Raw genomic sequence first — 12,407 nt, 5'->3', positions numbered from 1 at the left:
GCTGTCTGCTATTCAGAAGTTTCCTGCTCATTTTCTCATAGTATTTTAGCCCTTTTCTCTCTTCATGGGCTCCCTTCTTTTGTTTCCTTACAAAATCTTTCGCGAAAACCACCACACAAGCCACTGTTCCCTGTACAGGCCCTTTTAAAGGCCTTAAACATCTCTTAGATTAGGATTAGGAATCCTAATCAAGCTTAAAAGCCTCCCCGGCCATTGGATCAAGACCGCAATCCTCCCAAAGCCGTCCGATCATGACTGGTCCATGGAATAGTACCAAAGACCGTGTGAAATGTGTGGAAAACACCCATGCGGTCCACGCACTGGCCGTGGACCACCCGATCTATAGTAGATCGCCTGGGCCTAGGCCGGCCCGCACGCTCGTGCGCCTGGGCCTGGGCTGTGCTTGCCTGGGCCTGGGCCACACACGCCTGGGCTTGGGCCGGCCCGCACGCTCGTGCGCCTAGGCCTGGGTCGTGCCCAGTGTGCTCGGGCCTGGGCTGGCCCACGCGCCCCGCACTCTTGGGCTTGGGTCGGGCCCGCCCGTTGGGCCACACCCTATGCGCGCTCAGCCCGCGTGCTGGCTAGCCTGGGCCGCACCCCGCCACACGCAGCCACGCCACCGCCGCTCCGCCGGCCCGCCGCTAGCCATCTTCCACCACCTCGAGTTCCGTGCCGACTTTAAAAGCGCGTATCTCCTCCGTCCGAGCTCCGTTTTGGATGATCTTGGTCTCGTTGGACTTCGTTTTTTATCGCAGACTTCGTTGTGAGCTCAATATGGACTGAATCTCTTGATATCAAATCCTAATAATAAATGTACTATAGTTATCCAAGTTTAGATTTTTCAAGGATCCACCTTTCAAGAATGAAGCCAAAAATCTTTTATTGCTAAGTGGAGGGGCATGACCACAAGTACAAACCTCAATTGCAACATTATCTTCATCACCGTCAACTAGGAGAGAAAAACGTGATCAAGATGTATTTTTGATTGCCTTCTAGTTGGTCAAATTTTACCATGAGGTGACCTAAGCAACACCTCATTAATAAAATCGAGAGTCGATTGGTAGAATGATTCATAAGGAGAGCTTCTTAGCTAAGCTATAGGAATTTGTATCTAATAAAATTTACTTGAATACAAGTCATACCGAGATCATTAACCACAACGTAAAACGTCGGGAACAAGTACGATGCACCTTGACAAAAGCATTCCTCAATCTCCCTGCCCTTGTGGAAACTCTTGCCCTTCTTCTTCCGTCTTGACCAATCAAACGCGGACGTGAAGTATACCAGCCAAGGCGGCCGATAACGTAGTGCAACAATGTCAAATACGTCTGCTGTGAAACTTTCCAACGCCACCTCCTCGACGTGACATCCGGAAGCAGCAACTAATAATTAATCTAATCTCTTCCGAGTTTTCCGCGTCCTCCCCCGGACGTGATATATTCTCTCTTCTACAGGAGGAATTTGCGTGTCATACTTTTCTATTCAAAAGTTTGGTCACATAATCCTATGACCAAATGCGTTGAAACTTTGGCTGCTATGTTTGACGTAGCATCTATATCCAGAGAATTGATACTTGTACTCCACTTCTATTTGATGGTGTCTTTGCAGCTTTGTGGTCATGGGTCTCTTTCTGTCTCACTACAAGGGGTACAACATCAAAATATGGGAGTGTGTTCATAGGCCCCAACCGGTTTTTTGGCATCGTTTCAAGTTAGCAAGTCTCCGTTATCCAACCTCATTGGCATATTAGCGGTCAGAAAGCTTGCCTAACAACATCAATAAATTGAGGCCTCCAGGCTCCTCCTCTCCATCCAAACCAGTGGCAAGATGATGAAGAGGGTGAGTCTCTCAGTGGCATTGTTGCTGTGCATCGCCGTTGCGGCGAGCGCACAGTCGGCGTCCAATGTTCGTGCGACGTACAACGATTACAATGCAGCGCAGATCAATTGGGATCTAAATACAGCTAGTGTATACTGTGCTACATGGGATGCCAATATGCCACTCTCATGGCGGCAAAAGTATGGGTGGACCGCCTTCTGCGGTCCGGTCGGCCCTACCGGCGAAGCTGCCTGTGGAAAGTGTTTGTTGGTAAGAATGGAGCAAAACCTAGCTATGTTCTTCCTGGTCCAATTTCTGTTTCTTTTCATTTGGATAAATGTTTCTTCTCATAAGGATCATGCTGGGATTTATATTCAACCACCATTGGGCTGCGGCTAGCAAAGTCCAATATACTCTGGTTGGGCTTGGATTGGTTTCCGGCACAACTGGATCTGATTTATGATCCATGTTCAAACTCTATTTGGTTTGGGAAATTCTTACAGCATGAGTTCACTCATTTGCTCATTTATCCAGGATGTAGAAAATTCCAGTAACTCGGTAGAGTCTCTTTATTTGAAGCATGGTTTTATATTCTATTATTTCTTATTATTTCTTGGGACTATAATCATATAACTAATAACCGGTTATTTTCACTAGTATTTTTTTTCTTTAGAATAAAATAATATTGTTTTATTCAAAGTTCAGAGCTTTTTATTTTAAAGTTTTACTGTACAAAATGATAGCTCAAAATATAGTTGATCATGGGTCAGACCTGGCTTAAACTATTTTCATTTTTAGTTAGGCTTCAGGTCCAGCCTATTTAAAATTTGACATCTTTTAAACTCAAGCTCAGCCAATGATAAACTCTATATTGTTTAAAAGTAATATTTTTTATCTAATAAAAATTGAATAAAAATAATACTATTATTTTTTACCTATTGCTCATTTTTCCTGTTATAACATCATTGTAGACTTACAATAGCCATTATTTTAGTGATTATTTTAATTTTAAAATTTTGAAAACTACCATTTAGATTAATAAAGCAGTCAGTATGACTACTAAAATGGTTAATAATGGTCAAGTTGGTAGTCTGTTGTATTGGGAGAAGGCCTTATTTAGCTTGGCTTGAAGATAAAATCATTGCTGGCCATGCCATTAACAATCCTGGGATGTACAGGACTAAGCTGCCCCATAATGGTCTTTAGGAGCTACACATAATGAATGCATGTCATGAATGGTTTACCTAGCCATTGAGCTTGGCTTGGCTGAGTTGGCAGCCCCATTCTTGTGGAAGAGGTCCAAGGTTTGACGGTGGTTGCATATCCTACCATGTTTCTCAAGTGGGAAAAAGAATTGAAGTTAAAAACCAAGTCCCTGTTTCACCCTTTTTTTTTTTGATAAACTTGTTTGGTTGTGATTGAATTATATTTAGGTTTTAGATAGTTGGTATTTTATATTTGGTCCCTTTGCATAATTATAATTATATTTTTGACACAGTTTGATCCGTATTTCCTACACACTTAGACACAGAACAAGGATTAGCATAAAATGGCCATTAAATTTAGGGTCAGATATAAAATTTTCAATTAAATAGGATTAAGAGGTCGACTTCAACTATCCAACAGAACACATGCTGAAATTTCTTCTGCAATAACACATCACTTGATCAAGCTTTCTATTCTTTGAAAAATAAATTAAGAAAAGAGAAGTGCATGATAAAAATAAGAATATATTTATGAAAATAATTAGTCAAGAAATTAGCTAGATGAGACGACATCTGACATTGCATGTGCCCAACATTAGTCCTCGTTTGTCTGAGTATCACACGTCATGATGTAGCAGTTGGATGTGTATGGTATAAAATTTATGTAGCTGCCTTTTACTAGCATTGCATAATGTGTATGGTATAACATTAGTCCTCGTTTGTCTGAGCTTGAAGCCCAACCAGTCGGCAAAATCTCTTGCTCTGACCTGAGAGATAAATTTCGTTCCGTGGCCCTCTTGATTTGTGTCAGCCTTTCATCTGTCCACGTTCTCAAAAGAAAACCTTGCGCTCAAGGAAGAGAGTGCATCCTTAATTCGCCACCCCCTTTGCATTAGGTGTGATCAAATCTAGACTTTATTATTAGTTAAATTTTGTGTAAAAATTAGGAAAATAAGGAGGATGATGTGAATGCTGACAACATATAAATACTGAGGACCCATATTAAGAGGTGAGACACATGATGCGCCATGAGAGTTCTGTTTGCTAGCTAAATCTCAGCAAATCCTAGTCTCTGAATCGGTCTGACCAGGCTAGTGCAAATCTAAAATTGGCAAACCAATTTCAAAGCCAACTTTTCCAGTGAATCATTTAAGCGGTTTTAGCTCATTCCAAGTTCGAAAAGAGAAAAGAGAATCGACAAATTATAAACTCCATTTTAGGTTTTTAAATAAGACCGGGATCAAATGTTAATATACTTGATCTTGATCATGATGACTTATTTCTAAAAAAAAAAAAGAAATAAATAAAGAAAGGAAAGAAAGAAGAAAGGAAAGGATGGCGGAAAGAGTGCTCTCATCATGATGGCTAATAAAATCCTATTAACACAACCGATGTCTGGCGTATAGTAAACGAACCTGGAAAATTTATGCCGTATCTTTTTCTTCTTTTGAACAACAGAAGTACCTACCCAATAAATACGTGCACAACCACATTTTGTTCTAATGTAGTTTCTTGGTACCATGCAGGTGACAAACACCGCTACTGGAGCACAGGTCACTGTGAGGATTGTGGACCAATGCTCGAACGGAGGGCTTGATTTGGACCATTCTGTGTTCTCGCAACTAGACACAAATGGACAAGGCATTGCTCAAGGCCATCTGATCGTCAACTACGAGTTTGTAAACTGTGGTGATTAGTTATATAGCAATGTCATGGGATCATCTTATGTAAACATCCACAAAAATTAATTAATATGCAATAAGGATGTCATTTTGTCTACTTTTAATAAAAATCATGGGATCATCTTATGTGAACATCCACAAAAATTAATTAATATGCAATAAGGATGTCATTTTGTCTACTTTTAATAAAAACATCATAGCTCATTAGCATGGTAGTATGCTATTAGGGAGCAAAGTGTGATTTAGAAATCCACCAAACAAGGTTCATGATTACACGCCGACCTAACGGTACAAGCCGAGCATCTGACAGGAAGCCATACATAATATATAAGGTTTAGCTCAAAAAGATATGCATGATTTACCTGAATCGCTAAATTACAAATAAATATGCATCAAAACAGACAATAGTGGATGGTGAAGCATCTTGAAAATTTCAATTAAATAGAGTCTTTTCCTCTAAAATTAGATAACTTTTGGATATAAATTACTCACGAGGGATAATGAGCTAAATGATAATCCCCTAGTGCTCAGCCCATTACCCCATTTGAGCTACTCCATTGTATCCCGTGAGAAGGCAAGAAAGAAAAGAGTGAGCTAACAAATGTTGTGCAAGATCCAATATCATATGGTGCAGTAGGAAAAAGAAGAAATAAAATAAGAAACATAATATAAATATATAGATCGGCTTCAAGCCTACCTTACGGAACATGCAAGTTTCACTATGAGAGAATAAAATAAAACCAATACAAGAAGAACTCACTACTCAACTCTTGTATAAGAGTCTCTTAATAAAAAACTCAAAATTCTCATAAAAGCTCTCTAAATTTTTTTTGAAGCTTTTCTATACTTTCTAAATGTCACCAGCTATCCAACGCAACTGACAGTTTGTCAATTGGAACTATATAGGCTATAGAATCTTAAAAATACTGTTATAGTAGGAATATAGAGTCCCAATCAACTCTAGAATTATCCGTAGTCATCCGATCATGATCGGCTCGCACTAGAGCCATCCGATCATGCACTACAGCCTCTGATCACATCCGATCATATCCAGATTGAGTTCCAGCTGTCCGATGCTACCGCATATGATTTGGACCGTCGGATCGCACAAAAACTCTTCTGGACCATGATTGGACCGCGTGATCGATCCACGCAGCCTCCATGAACCGCCCAGCACCCTATGATCCACGGTGGACCGCATAGGGCACCAGGCCTGAGCACCCATGCACGTTGGGCCGGCCCGTGTGTGTGCTTGCACTGTGCCCGTCGATGTGCTGGGCCAGTGTGCATGCATCTCCGTTGAGCTCGGGTGCGCCGCCACCGACCTTCGCTGCTCGTGCACCATGCCACCTGTTTCGAGTTTTTTTCGCGCGTCTTCACCTTCTGGATCTGTTTGAGCTGTTCTTAGACTCGTTGGACTCTATTCGTTATCCTAGACCTTGCTATGGGCTCAACATGGATCGAATCTTGAGATGTTAAATCTCAACAATCTCTATTTCGACTCGATATTCGACCTTTACCTGTCTTTGAGAGCCAGTGATCTGTCTCACCCCCATGCCTTGGGAGATGTCCGTTGTCTCATGGATAGGCCAACATGGGAGTCAAACTAGGTCGCTTAATCCCACCTCCATCATGGGTGTATTACTTTGACCAAATACTGCTCAGGGTATTATTCTGTGGTAATAGAAATCTCACCCTGTGATGTCGTCTCTCGTTTTTCTAAGTCTCCTGTTTAGTGCCCGATCTACCTCCATCTAGAGCTTCACCTCACTCTGGACTCCTCTTAGCTTTTAAAGCTCTACCTCGCATAAGGCTCTCCATCAGGTAATAATATTCTCTCGTCCTCTTTTTTCTCTCCAAAATAATCCGATCGTCGGGCAAATCTTCAGAATTCCTCCACCAGCTATCATCCTGTAGCCTCTCGAATCCAGTCTATTCAGTGAGATAAGATTCTGTCTGAAATTGGATATATATCAGACCTCTCTCAAACTCCTCACTGCACCATCATTTGTCTCCAGTTGACTATTCTGATAACTCTGATCACATAGTTTGATCCATCTGACAGATAAACAGTACACTCACTACTTTTTAGGGAGTCAAACTACTCTTCTCTGCAACATATATGATAGGTGCATGTAAAATCTAAAATTCACTACTGAAAAGAAGCAGATATCTCATCAATATTTTTAGGGTATCTCCTTCTGACTCGCTACTAGCCGTCGCTATAGTAGCCCTCATCCCATCTTGAGTTAAGGACAATCTCTGGCTAGATGTCCCAACTCATCACATCAATAACATCTGATCTTGCTCAGATCTCTCATCTTGGACTTGGATTGCACTCGTCGCGATCTCCTGTCGCTCTGTTGTCACCTCCTGCTCCTCCAGAAACCATTAAAGCTGAGCTGCCACCTGAGTTCGAAGCTGGGTTCTCTCTCCTAAGAACCTCATTCTAGAGAATCACCACGGTAACCTCATCCATCTTAATGGTGCTCTTCCCCACTAAAAGAGCAATCATCAAAGATTCATACGAAGTTGAGAGCGATGCTAGCAAGACCAGTGCCTTGGTCTCCTCTTTAACTTTCTCGCCAATGCTAAAGAGGTTGGTGAGGATCTTCTGAAAGTAGCTGAGATACTCCTGCATGCTTTGTCCCTCAATCATCCGCAACTGGTAGAACTGTCTCTAAAGGAAGAGGGTGTTGGTGAGAGACTTTGTTATGTACAACTTCTCAAGCTTCGACCATAGCATTATCAAAAAATCTCACCAAGCATATGGATCATCACCTCATCCGCTAGGTACAAATAGATCGTAAAAAAAAAATGGATAGTTCAAAGCATGTATTTTTAAAATTTTACAGCGAAATAATAAAAGATTAAATATTTTAATCTTCTAAATATACTTAGATCAGATCTAAACTATCATTAAGGATCTATGACATAAAAATTTATATATAAAATCTGATATAAATAGAAAACTGCATCGATCACATCGATACTCTGAATCTGATCTAACTTTTAGATTATGTCAGTAGAGTTCAGAACTCATTATTTTTTCATTGGTCGATGATCTCTGCTATTGATAGGTATGGTACGAAGCTCTTGCTAATGCCGAGTAGCTATACAGGTCGTCCGACCTCTATAGATCGTCCACTCGAAGCTCTGATCGAATTTTTCTTCGTGGGAGTGCTAGCTCGCGTCGAAGGCTCTGGATGGCTGATCCAAGCTCCTTTCTTCAAATCTCCCAGACTCTTTGGATTAGAAGGTGAAGTTTTATGAGAAGGTGGTGGTGTAGAAGATTGGACAAGACTTACTCTTGTATTTTTTTCTCACAAAAACTAAAGATGAAATCCTAGAACCCATAACTCACACCCGAAAGGAAGAACACTTCCTCTGTTTCTCACACACAGAAGCCCAACTCACTCTCAACTTTTCACATGCCCTCTTTCAGATTTCTCATACTAAAAATCATTTCTAATTTCACACAAAACTGATTCCCTTTTAAGGTTGGCATCCCATGGAAGATAAGGATAAGAAAAAAGTAGTTTCGGTTCAAATTCAAATATTGATTGATCCTTATCACAAATTCAAATCAAATTAAATTAAATTTTGAATAAATTTTATTTTATCTTATGAACTCAGAGAGAGGTCGACCAACATCAGCATGGTGCAAAAAATCTCATGCAAAAATATTTATGCATGGAGAAATATGGTGGCATGAAAAGGAGAGTCCAACTTAATTTGGACTCTAGGTTTTCATTCAAATTCAAATCAATTTGAACTCAAATTTAAACCAACCAATTTTTAATTCAAAATAACTCAAATGAAAACATGGAAAAGACTTTTGGATATAAAAAAATCACATAAAAATATTTTTCACGTGAAGAATAAGAGGGCACAGATAAAGGAGGTGCAAGAGATTTGAATTCGAATTATTTTCTCATTCAATTAAATTCTTAACCCAACCAAATTAGGTTAGACATAATTAGATCACTAAATCTAATCTACTTAGATAGTAAATAGCTTTGATTAAATTTTAATCAAATCAAAAATTAATCAAGCTCAAGTCTTGATCATATCATGAATCAAACACCCTTAGCGATTAGATCATCTCATAACCTGATCGGATCAAATTAAATTGAATTGAATTCAATTAGATTTGATCTAAACCTCAATGCTCAATCAAATTAAGTTAATTAGCAATCTAATTACTAATCAATCCTTCTATAATTCACCAATAGTTAGCAAATTGATTTATTGCAACTTTTGCATAGGGTTAATCATCAATCGAACTGACTGTTTTACTCTAGAATGATTCTTAATCGTTGATCAGTCATATGATCAGTTAAAATTTTATTTGAGTGTGACTCCATAGGTTTGAACCTAAGCGGTAGTATAGAAATAATCTTTCTATACCAATCAAAGTGACCATCTTGCAATGATACCCAACATCCGATAGGTCAAAAGATTGTAAAGCATCATTCAAGAATCTATTAGCATATGGTTACTGTATAATTCATCTCTTTGACTCAAATGCTCAAAGTGACCTAGAGTTTAACTATCAACCTTGATATGGTTATCTACATTGTATTTCAATTTTAAAATACATCACATGGATTACCCCGGCTAAGATTTTACTGAATTGAAACACACTGATACATTAACTCCTACTTATTCGGAGAGGCCAATTTCATCTTAACTCATACACCAACTTCACAAACATCAACTTGCAAGTACTTGACTATGCTCAAAAATCTTTCATCACTGAATTAAAAATTTAGAGAGTCCAGTACCAAAGTATAATGAGTTGCTTGCAAGCCATCATGATGATCTCAGGTCGGAGAGACACTTATACCTATATCCTTCGTGAGCTACTCTTGACAGCAGAGTACTCAGTAATTGATCACGTTCAGTGAGATGTACTTCTACGTCTCACCTGTATATTACGTCAGTGTCTCCACACTCTTTGGTTAAGAAGACAACCAACGTACATGACACACAATGATCTATACTTGATATAGCTATCATTCTAATAATAGTATATCATTTGATCATGAACTTAAGGTTTAAGTACTAAATGATATATCCTCTTACATCAAATCAAATAGTCCTAAGGACTTCATCATTTAATAGAGTTTAAAATGAGATATACACAGTGATGAAAAAATTAAATAATATTTATTAATTCAATAATTCATATACAATTACAATGATAAGCATAACCATTAACAGACTGATGATTGATTTTAAGATATAATTTTCAATAGGTTGTACTCACCACTTGCATTTGGAGCCACCTTCAATCTTGTACCTCCATGGCAGTCGGTTCTCATTGCACAAAAGAGCATTGATTAATCCTTATTGGATAAGTACATCCATCACCCTTGCTTGCCATAAGAAAAAATTATTCTTTCCATCAAATCTGTTGATCTCTATCTGATTGTGTTTGTCTTCTTCATTTTTTATCTCAATCACCAACTCTGGTACCACCTGTTAGATGTGTGCTCTAGATGCCAGATTGGCTGACACATTTATGTACAAATCTAAAGGTAAATTTATAATTTTGACTATAAATGAATAAAAAAATTATTCTACTATCACATTGTGTACATTATATCTGTGATACATCCTTTGAGTTAGTAGAATGTTAATTCATATTTTCAAGAGTTGAAAATTTAAGGCATGAATTTACATAACTAACTCATAAACAGCTCTTGACCATAGGATCATCACGAGGATGGTGATCGATCTGGAAGGTTGGTGTACGATCGCTTTCTTAGGTAGATATGTCTTGAGTCTACGGTATGGAGACACCGGAGTGAGAGTATAGATATTCATTAGAACGAGAGTACTGAGCGTACCACCTCGAGCAGTCATAAGGAAGTCTACCCTCTTGTCGATGACTAGCTCGATGCTGCAGCTGTGTGTCTAGTTCTTTGACCTGAGGTGCATCGACAGTTCACCTTGAGTGTGTTATAGTTTGATTACACCATAACTTGATCTCCTAGCCATTCAAAATCTTAAGGTGTATATTGGCTGTAGCATATTCATTATAGGAACAAATCGTACCAAGATGGGATCTATCAATCTCGATAGATGAGAGGAGTAGTCCTATGATGATCGAAAGATCGAGTCCTTAAGTCCATGGCCATGACAGAGTGAAATAATGAAAAAAAATTTTCATTAGGGTTTCATATCGAACTCGGATCGATCGATTGATTCATATGACTGATGTTGGTTTGACGAGTTCACCTTAACCCTAATTCAGTCGAGACTCATGATAGAAGAACTCAATTACCAGGTAGCTGCACTGAGAGATTCATCTTTAGTTCTGATGGGTTGCCACCATATACTGCTAGGTATCACTGGTGGATTTTGAAAGTAATTAGAATGATCTTGATGATCGATCATTCTAATTGTCTGAATCAGAAGAGTTCTGGTCTATCGAAAGGAGTTTGATGATGTCGATGATGAGATCACGATATATCTCATTACCATACAAAAATGAACCTAACTGGATCACACTAATAAGGGTTAGGGTCTGGATATCATCAATTGAGCTAGTCCAGTTCGATTGATTTGGATTAGATCCAATTAGGTTCAAAAAAATTATGCTAGCACACGATTGAGCCTAACTTTTTCCTCATATAATCTTTTCTATCTCGACTGAGCCAAATATGATTTGACTCATCCAGAAAACTTAAGAAAGTTTTTCTCAGTCTGATTAGAGCCAGTCTAGCTCAAAAAGGACTTGTCTTAATTCATGAGATGAATAAAGACAAACACCTGCTAATTTCTGTCACCTGCCATTTTCTATTTTAGGACATAGTCAAATATTGACCCATGGACCTTGGACTGAAGGCCACTTGGCAAGAGGTCATTGGAGAGTTTTTGTGGAGTGTATACTTGCTAAATTCAACCTCAAAGTGGGGCCATAATCAGATTGGGCTTGCGCCCCAATTGGATAAGGATCAGAGTCTCATGAGATGAGAACTCTGATGCCTTGATCAACTTGAACTGTTGGGCGCCAACCTCACTGGGCTTATCCAGTGTTGGCACCAATAGTTGGAGAGATTGAGTGGATTTTTATCTGATGTGATCAGATGACATCACTCCACCAATCAAAATTTTTTAGAATTAATTAGAATTTTCTGATTGATCGAATGATGTGGCACTGCGTGGCGCAGCAGGGTCTATTTAAACCCTGTCTGTGCCTAGGGTTAAGTGATGCTGCCCATACCCAGCAAAAGCCTGAAACCCCTCCACCTCTCTATGCCCCTCTAGTGCTCTCTCTCCCCTCTTCACGCCCAAGAAGTTGGGCATCCATCTGTGTTTATCCAAGGCATGGTGGCGGCCTAATCAGGAGGCTGCAGCAATCTATCGAGAAGCCGTTGCTCCAGCTTTAGGAGGTCTTTTGAAGAACTTCAGATCAGATCCAGATCTAATTTTTGGAGAAAAGATTCATGAGGAGAAGATGATCAGATCCTTCTTGAGTGGATATCGGTAGAGGTCAGACGACTGCGTGGCTACATTAGAACCTCAGGCATTGCTGCGATCATCTACAGGGTAATCAAGTTACCCTAGAGGTATTTCTCTATTCCTCATATTTTTAGATTTAATTTTAGATTTAATATTAGATAATAAAAATTAAATATAATAGATTTAGATCTAAAATAATCATAAGAATTTTTTTTTTAAATATTTCACC

The 12,407-nt window shown here is 39.1% G+C and overlaps 1 protein-coding gene across 1 annotated transcript; it reads left to right on the top strand.

The window, feature by feature from the left end:
• Positions 1–1,798: 1,798 nt before the first annotated feature.
• On the top strand, positions 1,799–4,837 carry LOC105042178 (pathogenesis-related protein PR-4). Its single transcript, XM_010919296.4, has 2 exons — positions 1,799–2,088; positions 4,550–4,837. Exons 1-2 carry the CDS (start codon positions 1,828–1,830, stop codon positions 4,718–4,720), a joined length of 432 nt encoding a protein of 143 aa, XP_010917598.1. The 5' UTR covers positions 1,799–1,827; the 3' UTR covers positions 4,721–4,837.
• Positions 4,838–12,407: the final 7,570 nt, after the last annotated feature.

The sequence above is a fragment of the Elaeis guineensis genome, chromosome 3 (assembly GCF_000442705.2).
Source record: "Elaeis guineensis isolate ETL-2024a chromosome 3, EG11, whole genome shotgun sequence".
Classification (NCBI taxonomy): domain Eukaryota; kingdom Viridiplantae; phylum Streptophyta; class Magnoliopsida; order Arecales; family Arecaceae; genus Elaeis; species Elaeis guineensis.
Note: the sequence above shows the minus strand (reverse complement) of the source record. Positions and strands in the feature narration are given on the sequence as shown.

Bases quoted from the DNA above. Each gene is read 5' to 3' on its own strand.
- LOC105042178 (XM_010919296.4), top strand. From the start codon at position 1,828: ATGATGAAGAGGGTGAGTCTCTCAGTGGCATTGTTGCTGTGCATCGCC. The intron at 2,089-4,549 runs GTAAGAATGGAG...GGTACCATGCAG, and splicing joins CCTGTGGAAAGTGTTTGTTG to GTGACAAACACCGCTACTGG.